We start from the raw sequence: 18,202 nt of genomic DNA, 5'->3' as shown, positions 1-18,202 counted from the left end.
TGACTTAGGATCGGGTTGGGCTTGAGTTGAACTAAGAGGAACTCAGGATTGGGCTAGGATTTTAAAATTCTCGGCCCTACCCTACCCTGTTTCACCCGTAGTTTCAAGTTGTAACCGTATTTTACATGTGATTATGGTATTTTAGGCTCAATCTGCTGGCTGCCCACGAAATTTGTGCTAATCTGATCTGTCACGTGATAGATATTGGAGCGAAATTAATGTCGTTCAAAATTATTACACCGTTCGTTACCAATTTTTTTTTCACTTTCAACCATTCTGTCAGGCCGACGAGGCGTTTTCCTTCGCTATGACTTCCAAGGACTGAGTCTTCTGATCGAGACGAGTTCCAGTTTGATCGGGGGAACGCCATGATCACGCGTTCGAATCTAGCGGAACAGCTTAGAGAGTATCAGATTCGGTCTAAGCACGACTGGGCTTCTGTTTCATTTTTCACGTCTACTGCAAATCCCATTTCAAGGTAACTCAAGATCCAAATAATTTCCCCAATATAGGGTTTCATATTTTGCCCTGTTTGATTATTTCTTATCACTAAACCTTTAAATTTGAATCCTTTTTGGGCATCCCGGTTGCTGCATCCGACTCAGATTAGCTTATGGTTTTGCATGCCTCTTTCTTCTTCCTTTTAAAACTTCCTCTAAATTTCAATTTTGTGCCTCCGATGATTTTGTATTTTGATGAACTGGAACTATTTTACTTAGGGTGATATTTCCTGTAGTAATTGTTGAAATACTCGGGAGAGTGAAGAAAGAGGAACAAACATTTGAAACTTGGTAGTTAAACCCTCCGGTGAATCTCATCCCGTGATTGTTAAATAAAATCAGATCATTGTTTTCGAGGATGATGCAGAAATCTTGATCTTGTACTTGTTCTCGTGAGATCTCACTGGTTGGTATTTTTTATTGATTTGTGGCGATGGGTTGGGAATAATCAAACTAGCTCCTTAGATTATTTTTAATATCTTTAGGAGTTGGATCAAGGGAATTAAGTCTTGTGAACTAAAAATTAAACCATTATGTGTGAAATTTTGAAAGAAAAAAAAGGAGAGAAGAAAATAGGGATTCAGCTATTGGAAGTGTCAGCCCTCTAGGGCCAGATTTCTTAAGCTTTGTAACATGTATAATAAACAGCTAGAGGTAGTTGTGTTAATAAAGGGAGAAGCATACAGGGACAAGTAGCTTTGAATTGGTAAAAGTAAATTGGACTTTGTTTGATTAAAGCAAGAGCTTAAACGGATTTATTTTCAACTGAATTTAGAAAATAATACTTCAGAACTGGGAGCTCTAATACATTGATTGGTCACATGGAGCGGATGGTTTAGAATGCAGATGTTATCACCATCATCACTTCTGATGTTTCTACTAACATGACCACATTTTTCCATCAGTTGTGATGTTTCCATTTGCATGAACAAATTTGATCATTAATGAGTCCATCTGGTTAAGTGCAGGGGTTGTTGATAATTCAAAATGCTGATCTCTTTGAAGATTTGATATGCTTGTGCATAGGCATTGGAAGTTGGAATATTGAATTTTAGTATTGAGGATGGATGATAGAACGTTGTTGGTCATATGTTATGCTGTTTGTTTAGTCATTTGAGGTTTCTTAACCAATTAGGGGAGAGTTTAAGAGATATAAGACATAATTGTCTATTACTGTTATAACCTTAAGCACTTTGAATACCCAAAACTGATTACATTGTATATGTAGATGCTTCTGATTTCCACTATACAAATACAACCACCCAAACCAGCATTACTGTCGAAACAGGCCACTTTTTCATTTTTTTGGGAATTTGCTTTTTTTTAACTGTTTTTGTTATCCTTTCATTTCTAACTTCTGATCAAGTATTTTCCATTTTGTTTAGTAATTCGCTTTTCATTGTTTTTGTCATCTCTTCATTTCTAACCTCTGATCATGTGGTATGGACATATGTCTCTTCAAATTTCATCATTCTCTTCCAATCTGAGAAGAACTTATGCCTCAAGGTTGATCAGATATGTTTTTTGTGTAGTCTGCTTTTCTACGACCCTTGAAGTCATCCCTCGAATTTAAAAAAAGAAAAGGTAGTATTGAGAAGAACAACCACACAACTCAGTTATGAGGATCCTTCTCTTCACCCAAAATGACTTGTGTTGTCTTGAGAAGTAATTGGTATGTGCTGTATCCTCATGTTGATTGTACATGGCTATCTTCCTCAACCCCACTTTTTTTCTTCTCAGGGGTGGGGAATGGACAGCAGGTTAAGATGGTGACAAGGTAATGCACAAACCAAAACCCTATCCCTTATTAGGATTTTAGGGTATGAAATTCTGCTAGGGCTTAGGGCAGAAGGTAGAATAAATTGATGTGAAGATTAGACATAAACAGAAACATGAATTGGATATAGCAGAGTTTAAAGAAATCTGAAGCTGAAAGCGCAAGAAAACTGAGAAAAAACCGAGGGATTTTAGAGAAAATCTGGAGCTTTATAAGCCAAACTCTGTTGGACCAGAAAACCAGATTGAGTGGTCCTGTGGTGTCCCTCTACCTTCAAGTTTAATAGGAACTGATTTCTCAGTCCTTATGATGGGTACAGGTCTGATTGCCTGGTTTCAGAAGCAGGATATCAGAATAGCAGTCGATGTGTTCTTAAACAGGGAATATGAATCAGATCTGATGGTGCTGGATAACAAGGTTTCAGAAAACAAAATGGAAACTGTAATTATTAGAACAACTGAAGATGACTGCAGAATTCAGTGGCAGCAGAAATGGAGCACAAAAATTAAGAAAACAGCGTATATGAATTGGGAAACTGATGTAGATCAAGGCATGAAGAAAAGGGCAAAACGCTGTTCACAAAATTACTGTTCACGAGAGCAGTACCTGGGTACTGTCAAATGAACAGTGATATGGGCCCCACCTGGGCAGCTGCCTTAGAGGAGTTGTTATGTTTTATTTTATTAGACTTTTATTTAGTTCCCTATTTGAGTTGTAATCCTAATTGCGAATCCTAGTATAGTTTGGAATCCTAGTTAGAGTCTAGTTTCTATTTTTGTTGGGAATCCTAGTTAGAGTCTAGTTTCTAGTTTCTATTATTTTTTTTTGTCTCAGCCAGTAGGCTATATAAACATTGTAATCAGCTCTTGAGAGCCCACGATTTAATGAATAAAGTTATATTGCTGTTTTGCAATGCATTGTCCTGAGAGAGGATGAGACGGGTGAGTTGCCCAGGCTGAGATAGCCAACCCCTCCTATCCCTATCCGCATTCTTATAAGTTCTTCATCGATTTCTGATCCCTACTCTGAGTTTATTTCCTGTGCACAATTGAGATCATCTACTGAAATCAATATTGAAGTTCCCAAGTGCTGCTATCAAAGTTGCTGATCTGACAGTCAAATCACACCTGCGCCTGGGCTTTGTTTCTGTTTCCATTGTTTTCCAGAAATATTTGGAAGACAAACTTCTATCAATATCCCCTCCATTTGATCCCAATTTGGGTTAGATCTGCTTGATGGTTTGAGTCCTATTCCTTAACCTTCTAATCTGAACCTAGTTTCTACTTTCATTAGTTTGCAATATCTCAGCAGCTTGTAACCCCTTTAGTCTGAGAGACTGAGACTTCCAGGGTTTGATCAGCCCTTCGAGGTCTACTTTCAGTTGGTGATTAAACCCATCTAGTGACGATTATTTAGGGTTTGAATACCTACTGTTTACAGAACTGATTTTGGTTTCTTTTATTGACTGAGAGTCTGAAATTAGAACCTGTTGGGTATTATTATTGAGATCCTGCTTGGGACTAGGTCACTGTGACTTGGTCTTTTACATTAGAAACAGAGTATGAAAGGCCTGAAGTAAGTGAAGAATTCTACCTGGATATTGACTCAGTGATTAAAGTGAAAAAAGAACCAGAACAATAAACGAAGATTTGACCAAGGAATTTGTATCAGAGAGATGATTTGCTAGTGATGGGCTTGCTTTAAAGATAGAGGGGAATAATTCTGATTTGATGGTTGATACGTGCAAGATCTGATAGAATAGTTTCAGATCTGGTTGATGCAGATCCTAGCCTCTTCGAATTGAAGAACCCACCCTAAGCCTAGGATTTTAATAGGAGCCTTAGTTTAGTTTATTTTAGTTCTATGCTTAGTTTTTATTTTGTGTTTTTAATTGAACCGGTTTAAATTGGTTGCATCCAATTGGTTCAATTGGTCTAATTTAAGTGAAGTGATCCTATTGGCTAGTAGGGAATCTTCTTTATTTTAAGTAGTTTAAGTTGTTTTTAAGTCATTAGGACTCTATTTTGAGTCTATTTCAGTTTCCTAGTCAGTTTAAGTTAGCTAATAGGTTAAGGATTGGGTTAGGCCATTCCTTTTTAGTGTCTAAGTCTAATTTTGAGTCTTTTATATAAGGTTCTAAGGGGGCCAAGTATTGAACACGAATTTGATTAATAAAAACTCAGCTTTATGCTTGCTGCCTTTGCTCCATCATGAGTGTGCCTTGTGAGTAATATCAAGGTTGCCTTGTGAGTAATATCAAGGTGAAGGGATTGGTGGATCTCCAATCGACTCCTTGCATTGTGAAGATCGGGAGGGCTGCTACTTATCTCCTTGCATCTTGTAGATCGGGAGACCCCATTGTTCATCTTCAAAGCTGCTGCCATTGAAGATCTCTTCAAACCCAATAAGTTTGAATCTGAACTTTGTTTAAACCTTCTTCTTCTCATTCCTACCCTAACTAGGATTCCTTCATAACTTCAAATCTGTCCATTAGTTTCAAACGAAACTTTCAGCATATATCCCTTACATCATTATTGACACTTGATCCAAGTTTCATCAAACCCCCATCACCCTAAACCCTGGAACCCCTTACTCCTACCTCCATTAGGAATTGTCTCCAATAACCTTATCTTGCTGTCCAACTTATCTAACCTACTTCCATTCACTCAAACATCATAAAACCTATACCATTAGACTTCCCTACACCTGCCTATCATTACCATATAAGACAACCCTAACCTAAACCTAACTTACCCCTAATTTTGACCTAAAATTCAATTCTGCCCAAAATTGCAGAATTTCAAAACTCATCCAAACCCTAACCTTTTTATACCATAATAGCCCTCTAGACCTGCCCATTAATACCCTATAAACCCCTTTCCCAATATCCAACCCTAATCCTAGAATTAACCTATATTCTAGTGCTGTCCATTCGAACCAGCAACCCCTTTTGTTATTGATCCTGTTGTCTGGCTCCTAGTTGGTCTCCTACGTACCTAGGACTACATTAGATCTGGTAACAGAGAATGGGGGTGGGGGGAATATAGGGAAAACGTGAGGGAAGGGAGAGGGGAGAGACAAGAGAGAGAATATAGGAGGCAACCACCACACTAACAAAATAAGCTAATTATATCCATTCAATCAAGTTGTGGGGGCTGAACAGCCTTACACTTCTTTAAATAATAAAATAAAACAGAAAAGAAAACTCCCATGCGTGAGAAACCATAGGAGTAATATGGATTGACTTAACTACCTAAAATTAACCCAAATAGATAAGGGAAATCTCATCCTATCACAGGCTACAAAAATAGGAGTAGACTGACTCATAAACTGCACATGCGATTGTATCCAAACTCACCCAAACTCTTGACTAATAAATAAAAGATAAAACCAACCTGAAAAAGAAGACTTCTTCCTTGCACAGACCTTGTTTGGGTGTCCTAAAGAGATCAAACAACTGAAAACTAAATCCAGGTCAGATCTCAAATTTATGTTATTTTATTTCAGTCTTTACAAGTAATATTACAGTAATAAAATTGAAAGAAATAGTGCTGGTAAATTATCTAACGACTTGAACTCTGAGCTGGCCAGATTCATTGAATCCGGACACCGGTGATTACTCAATTTGTCAGACCAGATTTGAACTAGACTAACCCAACTTTAACCACACCAACCATGGTCCTGCATTGACTCCTTATGAGATTAATGTCTAATGCAACTGCATCACTCTCTCTCAACAGAGAGAAACAACAAAAGATGTCTGTTGTTGTAGTTGTGCACAAATCTTGATGACAACCGATGGGAATGGTTCACTGTTTCATCAGAACCCACATATTATGGTTCAAACCAGCTCTTTTTTATATGAACAACATCATGATATCCTGTGCTAGGGTTGCTTGAATGAGTTATGTGACAGTGGCAAGGTTGGACATTGATTATGCCCAGAAAATGTTTTAAGGGGCAATTACTATCACTCCTCTATACTCAACATATATTTAGTCAAACCCCCCTACTCTAAACTTCTTTTTTGATTCCCCCAGAAAACCAAAGTTCCATCTCTCCGTCTCTCCTGGTATTTTAAAAACCCCAGATTACCCTTGGTACCCACCTCCCTCCTCCCGTATTCCTCAAGCAGCCCACCGCTGCCCTGCCGCAATCCTACCCTGCCTTCTGCCCTCTGCCCTCTGCATCTCCCCTTCGCCCCTGTCTGCCCCGCCCTGCCTCCTCTTCCCATCCTTTCACAATCCCTGCTTCCACCCCCCTCAGCAACTCCTGCCTCACCTAATGTAGTCCTAGAATAGGGATTAATCCCACTAGGAACCAAGTAGAACCAAGCTTAGGGTAAGCCTGCTGTTTAGGGCTGATTAGGGGCTGTTTTAGGGCAAAATTAGGGTTTAGGATGGGAATTTGGGAATGGGGTTTATAGGGTTTTAATCTGCAGGTTTAGAGGGTCATTATGATATACAAATATCTGGATTTGGTTAGGTTTCAAAATTCTGCAGATTTAGGGTTTTTTAAATTAAGAAAATAGCCAAAACTAGGGTTTACAGTAGGATTCAGGGGCAGGGCTTAAGGTCGAGTGTTAGAGGGACTAGGGGGAAGGTTCGGCTGCAGCAGGGAGGTTTTCTGATGGCTGAATATGTCCCAGCAGAAAATTAGGGTTTTTAAGGGTTTAAAGGATAAGAGGGATTTTAGGGTTTGGCTGGACAGAATGGGCAGCAAGTCTGGTCGAGTGGGGGAGATGGTATGGGAAGGCTGTGCTCTGATTTTGGTGTAAAACAGAGGTAGGATGATGGCTGGATAATGCCTAGATGATCTAGGGTTTTGGAAATTCAAATAGAAAAACAAGAGGGATCGAATGGGGGAGGGAAGGAAACTAAAAACAGAAATTTAAATCTCAACTTACCATAGGATTCCACCGGCAGCAAGTTAAGGGATGAAGGATGAAATCACCTTCGAAGAGAGACCCTCCCAGCCGTCACGGCGTAAGGAGTCGCAGGATTCCACCCACCCTTCCACCTTGATGTACTCACAAGGATGCAAACACTCTTGAAGAGCAAGGAGCAGCAGCAGCAGTCAGCCAGCAGCAGAAAACAGTCTTTTAATTCAAATTTCAATTGTGGGGGAGCCTCCCACGATCTCTTATATTTATAATAAGGCCATAGGCCAATTCCTACTACAAATTAAATGCCTCTCCTTCACAAAACGTGAGGAGCAACGTGGCAGGGTGGCCGAGGGATTTTAGATGTTATAGAAATTATAATGCCGTTAATTCAAAAGTGTAACAATATTTAGTGTTTAAGTCTAATTAATTACTTAAAACAGTATAATGACTTAACTACCCGTACTAACTTAAAAATAAAAGAATCTAACTTAGAACAATTAACTTAAGTGAAGATTCCATACTAGCCAATAGGATATAAGAACCTATTAGCCAATAGGAACATTTCACTTAAATTAGACCAATTGAACCAATTGGATGCAACAAATTTAAGCCGGTTCAATCTAAAAAACAGAAAAATAACTAAGTATGAAAAATAGAAATCCTAGCCTACGGCTCCCTATTTAAACCCTAAGTTTAGGGTTTCTTCTTCTTCTTCTTCCTTCTTGGAGCTGCATCACCACCCCTCTCAGAAACCCTGCCAGCTCTTTCTTTGTTTTTCTCCCGCGAAGCTACTGGTTTTGTCTTGGTTTGTATGACTAGCTACTTATGCACCCTGGGTGCATGTGGAAACGGTAGACCTAAGGAAACAGTTAGAGCGGCTGGGGATCTCTCTGACTTTCTCTACCTGTGCAATTGCCTTCCGTGATCCATTATAAGTTGGGTTCCAACAAAGAGACTCTGACTTGACTGTTTAAAACTCAGTGGCACCATGACCTTGTCTGTTTTAGATCAATTCTCAGAGTTGATGACTATAATTGGGGAGGTGTCGAGTTTATGAACTTAAATATGAATCTCAATCCACATACAATGCTCTAAATGATATTTGAAGGATATTTCAACCGCAGCTACCTTGCTGATTTGTCAGTGTCAGTTCCTGGGCACAAAGAACATGTAAAACAGATATCATCCACCAGAGTTGATGCAGATCCAAACATCTGCAAGAAGAAGAAGCAGTCCTAAGATTAGGACCGACTGTTGGAGCCTTAGTTTATTTCAATACTTAGTTATTTTAGTTTTAGTTTGTTTGCATTCCATACTTAGTTTATTTTCCAGTAAATTTGTAAACTTAAATTGAACCGGTTCAAACAATGGTTCAAGTTAAGTGATTTAATCCTATTGGTTGTTAAGTGCTTTATTTCCTATTGGTAGTTAGGGAATCTTATACGCTTTAGCTTTTAAGTTAAGTTGTCCCACCCCTCCATGATTTATGTAGAGGGTGATTCATATTTATAATAGGATTTGGGCCTTAGGCCAAATTATAAATAAATAAATGGTGGGAGGCTCCCCCACAATTCAGACTTTGAAAAATAGTTTTTTTGCTTGCTGGCATTGTTGCTGCTGCCTAGCTCCATCCTGAGTGTGCCTTGTGAATAATATCAAGGTGAAGGGACTGGTGGATCTCCAAGTGACTCCTTGCGTCTTGTAGACCGGGAGGATTTTCTACTCATCTCCTTGCATCTTGTAGATCGGGAGAACTTAAATTCTATCTTCATAGTTGCTGCCATTGAAGATTTCCTGTTCAAGTAAGTATTTTATTGTTTCAGAAATCGACCTTCTTCTAATCCTCCATCCTAAACCCCATCTATCCTTAGTATCATTCCCTATTAAAAACCATCGATCCATACCCCAAGGGGGTTGCTCAGTTAGCAAAGACCAACACCTCAAAAGTAAGAGGTTATAAGATCAACTCTCCTTGGGGCCTCCCCCCCCCATCCCCCAGTAATATATATATATAAGCTCCCAATTCCAAAAAAAAAAACCATCGATCCATTAGATCCTTAATCTCCCACAACCTTATTCTACCATCAGAATCCAATCAAAATTGGATCACAGCCCCCTCTCACCACACCCTACACTCGATCCAGCTTACAGCCCCATCCCACCGTTAAATTCCTAATCCCCCTCAACTCCAGTAAAACCCTAAAAACCTACCTAGACCAATCCAGCCATCAAAACCCTTCCAAAGTACGCTCGAACTATCCCCTCACTGCCTCTAGCAGTTGACCCCAAGCCTATCCCAAAATTCCTTACCTAAACCTTAAATTTCATTACTATCATCTTCCCTGAACCCGAAACCTGAAACCCTAATTTTCTAATTCTTAAATCTTCACTCACATATCATTAAACCTTCATATATCATATAAGACTTGACCCCATTACCCTAAAACCTAACCCTAATTTTGATCTAAGTCCTTAAACCTGTCCAATCGGCCAGTTGTTTGGAAGGTCCTGGTTACTTGGCTCCTTGTAGATCTCTCATCTATCTAGGACTACATTAAGTGGTCTCAGAGCCATGGATGAGCATGACAGATCTTTACTAGCAACAACTGATCCTTTGGCTGCAATGTTAGAATTGTTTCAGAAGTTCACTGCTGAACAAAAGGCCATATCTGAAGAGATTAGAGCTGAACAGAGGACTATCACTGAAAGGTTGCAAATAATTGAGCAAAGACAGGTCACACTTGTTAGGGACAACAACAATCCTTTAGAAGAGGACAGATATCAAGTTCAATCAAAAGTACAAGGGACCCTAGGAAGAGATAGATCTAGGGATCACAGAGATCAGTCCAGAGATCACAGGGAATACAAAGGTCATAGAGATCACAAAGATCACAGGGACAGGCGTAGGTATGACAGAGATGGGCATAGAGAAGACAGGTGTACAGAAACAGAGAAGAGCCTAGGAGGCCTAATTTTGAAGAGTACTTGAGATCCTACTTTACTACAGATGAAGTACCTAATCGAAGGTATGACACCCAGAAGGTTAAGCTCGAGTTGAAGGAGTTCGATGGGAACCATGATCCTCAGGTATTTTATGATTGGCTTGCTGCCCTTGATGATTATTTGATTGGTATGCTTTGCCTGAAGACCAGAAGATGAAATTAGCACTGTAGAAAACCTAGGACCTGTAACCAGTAACTTGAGAGAAGAGAAAAAAGAGAGAATGAGAGAATAATAACTTGTTGTTTTTATTTATAGGAAAGACCCTCTATTTATAATAGAGGGAAAATTACAAATAGAAAGGGGAACTCCTAATCAGATTAGGAATTCCTAATCATGATAGGATTCCAAGTTACAATAGGAAAAGAACTAAAACTAACAACTCAAACTGAAACTAAGACTAACAACCCACAGTAGAATTAGGACTTGACATAATTAGAAACTAGGACTCCAACTAGGACTAGGAAAATAGAAGATATAAATATCAACCAAATCACTGTTCACGTGAACAGTGTCACATGCACAGTACTTCAATACTCCCCCTCAAGCTGGATTATACAAATAAGTAAAGAAAGAAGATCCAGCTTGAACTAAAAGGAAAAAAAAAAAAAAAAAAAAAAAGAACTCCATAATAATGCAAACACTGCCCCTCAAGTGGGCGCATACAAGGTACTAATGCCCAACTTGAACAAAATGGGGAAAAAAAACTAAGGTGCGGCAGAATCAAGCTTGACATATGAATGCAACTCCCAAATAAACCTTCAAGAACTTGAAAAAATAGATCTTCAAAACTTGGACAGACATGATCAGCAAACTGGGATTGGAACGTCTTCCAAAAAAGGCACCTTTCAACGATCTTCAATAGCTATCCAGTGATGAATCTCAGATTGTCATAGTGACTTAGAATCTTGACGTGAAATAACTAGAGCAGCAAGCAGCGAAAACAAACTAAATCAGGCAGCAGAAAAAAAACTGTATCAACCCAATTGAAAGTCCTCAAATAGGCAACAACCAAATACCTTCAATACTCTTCAATACTTCAATCTCCCCCTTACGACAAACTCAACCCAATAACGAAGGATACCCAATGGCAATGGTGGAGAAAACTGATCTTCTATGTTTTGCATCAATGTTCCTGCAAGTTTTGCGTTCTGCAATGTCTGCAGGTGTATTGTACATAATCCCCCCCTCACGTGTAGTAGTACACGTGGACAAATAACGGAGATTATGTCAGAGATAGTGCAAAAGTATAAACTTTCAGAATTCTCCAAAGGTGCTATGGGTATGAAAAAAGGAAGGAATGGCAAAATTGTAATTTACTAGAAGTTTCCAAAGGTGTTATGGGTAAATACCAAAGGTATGGGATATGAAGGGAATTAGAATTATTGAAAGGGAACGGTGTTGGAAAAAAAGGATGGCATGGCTATAATTCGGTGGAAATCCATTTTTAAATACAAACCAAACCAAAGGGCAAACTGGTAATAAACCAGAATTTTCAAGGATCAATTGGGTAGTCAAATAGGGGAATGTATTTAAAGGTAATGACAGTTCCGTAAATAACCAGAATTTTGCAAGGGGTTTTGGTAAACAAAAAGCAATGGGATGCAATGAGTAAAATAACCAAAATTTCGTGAATGGCTATGGAGGGTGGCAATTTGGTAAATAACCAAAAATTTTCAAGGGGTTATTGGAAAATAATGAAGCAAGGGAACAGATTTGGAAAATAATTTAATTCCCTAGTAGAAAGGGTAAGCTAGGAAAGGAATGTAAAAAATGGATAAAAGAGAATAAGAGACAAAGACAAGGGTATTATTGGAACTCATAAAATAAGGTTTTAAATAAACCAACTTACGAAGGTTGTCTTCAACCTTACGACAGAGAAACCAGGGAGATTGAAACCTTTACGCAACCACGGTTTCAAGCTCAGGACGAAACCAACAAAGGTGGAAAAAAGGATCTGCCCAAATCACTAACCTCGAGACCCCATCGTCACCTTCACGAAACTAGGGGCGGTAGTCGTGGATGCAACGGCCACCCATCAAAATCTCGTAAGGAAGAGAAGTAGTCCAAAGGGAAGAGGAAAACCATAGCTGCTGCAAACACCATACAACCAGAGCACTAAACACCGCAACCAGCCCAGCAGGAAACTAGTTAGTCTTATTCTCAACCACGTCTTCAATCCTAGCAGTAATCAATCCAAACCAGATCGGGGAACCGCCAGCAAACGAAGAACTTTCAGCAATCGAACAAGATCAACCGATAGCAACCATAGCATCAAATCGATTCAGCTGCAAACCAGAATTTAATTCCACAAACAAACCTTCGATAGCAATCGAAGTAAACAACAGCAGCGACAATTGATGAATCGATCCAAATAAAATTTCCCACAACAATAATCAACCCTGGAAACCAGAAATCGAAGAACAACTTCTTCTCTGTTCACTTGCTTCTCAGGAGGAGAGGATCTAGTCGAACCGAGAAACCTTCGTCTTTGAACCGACGGTATGGTAAAGTAGGGAAGAGTTGGGGAAGCAGCAAAAACAAAAGTTCCAACAGATCAATTCAGCAAATCGATGTCTGTTCTTCAAAAAACCAGATTGGAAACCCTTGCAAGATGGAGAAGAAAAAAAACCTGCAACTGAGTCTGGCAGAAGCAGTGGTATCGTAGTAGCGGCAGCGTATCATATACCCAACAAGGAATAAAACTCCTCGAATAAAAACAGCGGCAAACAAGAACCAGATCTGAAACTGGCCAGGAAAAAGAGTTATTCCCAATAATAACCTTGATCGATCTCCAAGGAATCTTCAAACAGAACAGCAATCGATTCCAAAAAAACACACTGCAGAAAATAGATCTCCATAAAAGGCAGATCAGAATCTGAGCAAATCAAATCAACAACTCAATGTACGAAACCCTAGTTCTTCTTCTTCTTCTTCTTCTTCGATGAACTAGGGTTTCTTTCTAAAATCAAGAAACCCTAAACGACTCTCAAAACAGCAATCTTGGAGAGAATCAATCACTAGTTGCCTAGCTCTGATACCATGTAGAAAACTTAGGACCTGTAACCAGTAACTTGAGAGAAGAGAAAAAAGAGAGAATGAGAGAATAATAACTTCTTGTTTTTATTGATAGGAAAGCCCCTCTATTTATAATAGAGGGGAAATTACAAATAGAAAGGGGAACTCCTAATCAGATTAGGAATTCCTAATCATGATAGGATTCCAAGTTACAATAGGAAAAGAACTAGAACTAACAACTCAAACTGAAACTAAGACTAACAACTCATAGTAGAATTAGGACTTGACATAATTAGAAATTAGGACCCCAACTAGGACTAGGAAAATAGAAGATACACATATCAACCAAATCACTGTTCACGTGAACAGTGTCGCATGAACAGTACTTCAACAAGCACGTACCAAGCTGGTTTGTCCTGCCTAAGAATGGTGTCGAACTGCAGAAAGGGACATGGAACTTGATGGTCATGCCCTCACTACATGGGGTGAAATGAGATATGACTTGAGAGAGAAATATTTGCCCAGGCATTACAGAGCCCAGTTACAGGATCAATTCAACTCCCTACACCAAGGGACCATGATTGTATCTGAGTACATGCAAAAGTTTGATGCTCTTTCTTCTCATACTGGCATTAGAGAGAGTACCACACAGATGTTACTTTGTATTCTAAGTTGTTTTCTAATAATGGAACCATCTTAGAACCATTAAAGTTCTCCCTCCTTTTTTATTGGGCTTAGAACCATCTAGGAACCAGTATGGTCCCGTTAATAATCAGGATTGGGACTTTGGTTTGATCCTGTTTACTAAATGGGATGGTACTGGGATTGGCACCTTTGGTTAAGGGTGTCAATGTGTACTGAATACTGAAACTGTTTATGTATTGAATTATCTATACCGAACCGTACCGAATAAATTCAGTATGGTGTCGGTATGAGATATCTGTACCGAATCCGAGTCGGTGTTCAGTACGGTATCAGTATGGACATAATACTGAAAATACACCTTACCATATTGATCCTGTACCGAATAATACCGAATCGATTTGATACGGTATTGGTATGAGATATCTTTACCAAATCGGTATTCAGAACAGAATCGGTATGGGTATATCATATATGTTCAGTGTACCGTACTGAAACAATACTGGTATCCCAAAAGCATACCGATTGACATCCTTACCTTTGGTACTGGTATGGATCCGTCCCGAATACCGGGAACCGTCCCAATTGACACCATTACATAGGCACATGTTAAACTTAGTGGCCTATCTTAAGTTCTAGACTGTATGGGTCACCATGAAGCAACAAAGTTTAGTGCTAACAAATACTGGCAAATGGTCTGTGAATGTGGTCCTGGGGATATATTGTCTGTGAGAGTTTTTATGAAATCAAAATAAAGAGAATTATATAAAGCCGTGAGAAGGTAATATGGTATTGTTAACCCAATCTGAGTTTTTCAAGGAAAAAAAAAATTCTGTTGTTATGCCATTACTGCTCCCAAAATTCAAAAGATAAATTAGTTTATAAATACTTGCTAAAACATCTAGGATTTTAATCCTTCAACTTGGATTGCCTGTATACTTTTTCGGTACTCTGAAGTCTATAATGCAACACTTTTTCAGATGTATACACTCTGCGTATTAAAATTTTGTTTTTGAACACTAGCCCTGACAATACTTCTGCTTCTACTTGCTTTCTTGTATGCAGGGCGGATGGTGTAATCTATGTCGTATGGGAACTCATAATTCTTGCTTTCCTGGTTTTTTCAGCAGTTTCTTTATATTTTAGGTATATGCGATTAGCATTTATCTTAATATGCGTCACAATGATGTTGCTTGTGTGCATGAAAATTACAAAACAAGTAAGATTGGCCCGCAGGAAGAAAGGAAGAATGCTTCTTCCATTATCCATGTAATAGTAGGGAAGTTAGAGCCTTCTGAAAGATATAGTCCAAATTTGGTGTAAAGGTTTGTCCATTTTTTTTTCATGGCATATGTATTTACTAATCAAGTTGAGTAAAAAATTACATTCATACTATTTTTTGCTGAAACAAAGGGAGACGGATTGATTATTTGAGAGGGTAATGTTGCAGAGGACATTCACCAATTCATGCTGTAACAAAACCAGCCTACGCCCATCAAGAGAGAGAAAAAGGGTAAAGCGGAAACACTGGAGTAGGGAATTGGTATGACTGTCTGCAAGAACTTGTGTGTTGAGAAAATCTATAATCCTCTGTTTGCAGCACCTTCATTAGGGTGGGAGACACATCTCAGGGGTAAGATTTGTGAATATCATCCTTACTACTGCCCATGAGGCCATTGTCAATGGTGGTATTTCTGTTATTGATCTGCAGGGCATGGAAAGATTGGAGGAATGGTTCTGGATAATCTCTTTCTTTAGTTGGGTATTAGGGAGTTAGCAGTTGATGTTCCAAGTTTCCTTATTTTCTTCTGATGTATGCAGCTCGTCGTAGTTAAAGTGTTGAGTCCAGCACGTCTGAGTTGTGTGCAAGTCAATGAAACCAGGTTTCTGCAGTATGAAGTAATATCCAGAGATTATTATTAGGGAAAAAGAATGCTAACCAGTCGCTTGGTTCCTGTGTCCAGACACGACTATGTGAAATTACTGTTCAGTCCCTAGTGAACTTAAAAATCATATTTAATCAAATGCTCTTGCGCATGCTCTTATTGGCCCCCACATTACTCAGACCCCGACCAGACAAGATCAGACTGCGATCTCTTGCCCTTATTATTAATATTATTATTATTTTTAAAGAATGGATATAAATTGCACATAATAGAGAGAGGGAGAGAGATGTCTAGTTGCAAAGATCAGCTGTTAGTTACATAGAGCCTCTAGTGGTGAAGCATTGGCGGACCCATTAACTGGTATTTTGATGTGTTATTGTTTCACCTTTTGGAATCGGGTAGTCCAATCTGCTTTATAAACAAGTCAAATGGGTACATTTTTGCTGTTTGTGAAAGTTGAAAATCCTGCCCCATGATGTGTGTGCTTGCATTCTCATTGGCCCCTGTGCATGTGTAGGGGTCATGCTGTTGATAGAGAACGCTCCCTCTTTTATTTTTAATGGATTTTGCAATCCATATCCACTCTATTGGATATTTTATTTTAATTTTTTTATGTGAATCATCCTCTCCATTGTATAGGAGAAGAAAGAACATAAAGCAGGTGAATATCAGAAAAACGAAGGATTTCCATAGGTTTTTGTCACGTAGCCTCCATTGTTTCAACATTTCAACGAGAAGATAAAAAGTAGATCCAAATGAAGATTTCCATTGTTTGGAAATCCTTTGTTTTAGCTCTCCTTTTTTGCTTCTGCCTTGGATGGTCTTACTACGTATCAAACTCAATCATTTGGCATACTTACAATCTGCCATTCTAACCTAATTTTCCTTTGAATATACAATTCAGATGGGAGACAGTTGACGCACACCCTCCAGGAGGTTTCACCTACCGCGAACGAGGTATTCCTTCACTAGGACCCATAATTGCCATGAGATGAATGTTAAGAAGTAAGGAATATTTTGGACCTTTAACTAAGTAGGGGGATATTCTTAATTTTTAATTTTAATTTTAATTTTGGGAGTACTTAAATGAGACCTCTATAGGTGTATTTAGAATTAGACATTTTCTTTTAATTGCTTTCTGTCTTATTTCCAAAAGTTCTTTAAGATAGATGTAAAAAAGTTTTCAAGAAAACAAAAAAAATTTGAAAGTGGTATATCATTATATTACTATCAAAATGTGTTATTGTTATGCACATTTTTCGAATATAAATGTGAAGAAATCATATTACCCTCATTGTAAAACAATTGTAAGAAAAAAGTAAAATAAAAAAAAAATTATTTGATACCTTGAGGGGTGTCGATAAAAAAATCCCTTTACTTTTTGTCCTATTCTATTTTATGTTAGGGAATAGGCTCTCTGAGCCTAAGACGTAGACTGCGTTTCCTTAAATTTTATTTATTTTTTAATTGTTTTGTTCTCTCTCCTTCAACAAATAAATAAACAATGTTTATGTGAGAGGGTGAAGAGTATCCTGCTTGCTCAAAGAACCCTCGCCCTTTATGTTATTTGTTTTTAGTTTTGTTATGTGCTGCTACTTGTTTAATTCATCTATTACTCATCAAAAAGAAAAAAAAAAAACACTTCTCTCCTATCTATGTATCTATCTATCTATCTATCTATATATTTATATATAGTTGTATTTGTGGATCATAAATTTGATGATCATGATATCACTAGTTTTCTAAGGTTTCATCTAGTTGCAATCAAAAGGGATATATATATGGATGGAAGTGAAGTTAATTTGAAATAGAAATGAAAGTTTTTATATATATATATATATACACTTAAACTCTTACTAGATATAAAGTTTTCAAATAGATTTTTTATTTAATAGAATTTTCTTATTGACAGTCCTTAATTTTCTATTCATTTTTTTTTCTCAAATAATAATAAAAAAATCGTATGTAAAGAGGCATAGGAAACACTGGTGGTTCAAAGAATCCTTCTTTTTTTTTTAAAAAAAAATAATAATAAAAAAAGATTTACTTCCATTAGTTTCAGAAAAAGCTTCTTGATTGGGTGTTCCAAATCCCCTTTCTTCCTTTTAGAGGGGGAAAAAACAAGTCAGTGGTTTATACAATGTCACTGTCCTCTCAAACGGTCAACCAAATCCCCCACCCAATATGAAAAGGCGAACAAATTCTTTATTACCTGATCAGATTACACATGACCTGCTCTTTATCATGTATAATTGAATTCATGTCCACTTAACAAATAAGGGCAACAAATAATAGCTTTAGGCCAAGCAAGCAACGCACTAATACCCTTTCTCAGCCTTTTTGACCAAGGATAAGATAAGTTTTTCTTCTTCTTTTGGGGGAAAAAAAGTTATTAGGGTTCGTACAATGCTGATGTCCTCCCAACCCGATTACACATGGGCTGCCCTATAGCATCTATAATTGAGCTCATGCCCAGTTTAACAAATAGATAGCT

General features: G+C 38.1%; 1 protein-coding gene across 1 annotated transcript; it reads left to right on the top strand.

Moving 5' to 3' along the window:
* The first annotated feature begins 297 nt into the window (after nt 1–297).
* LOC122657756 lies at nt 298–15,230 on the top strand. The gene is made up of 2 exons (XM_043852553.1): nt 298–478; nt 14,888–15,230. The coding sequence occupies exons 1-2, from the start codon at nt 369–371 to the stop codon at nt 15,093–15,095; spliced, it is 318 nt and encodes a 105-aa protein (XP_043708488.1). The 5' UTR covers nt 298–368; the 3' UTR covers nt 15,096–15,230.
* The last annotated feature ends 2,972 nt before the right edge of the window (nt 15,231–18,202 follow it).

Source organism: Telopea speciosissima, chromosome 4, assembly GCF_018873765.1.
Source record: "Telopea speciosissima isolate NSW1024214 ecotype Mountain lineage chromosome 4, Tspe_v1, whole genome shotgun sequence".
Classification (NCBI taxonomy): domain Eukaryota; kingdom Viridiplantae; phylum Streptophyta; class Magnoliopsida; order Proteales; family Proteaceae; genus Telopea; species Telopea speciosissima.
The sequence above is the reverse complement of the archived record's forward strand: the minus strand, read 5'-3'. Positions and strand labels throughout refer to the sequence as shown.

Excerpts from the sequence above, each read along its gene's own strand:
- LOC122657756 (XM_043852553.1), top strand. The coding sequence starts at position 369 with ATGATCACGCGTTCGAATCTAGCGGAACAGCTTAGAGAGTATCAGATT. Across the intron at positions 479-14,887 it reads ACTGCAAATCCCATTTCAAG|GGCGGATGGTGTAATCTATG; the intron begins GTAACTCAAGAT and ends TCTTGTATGCAG.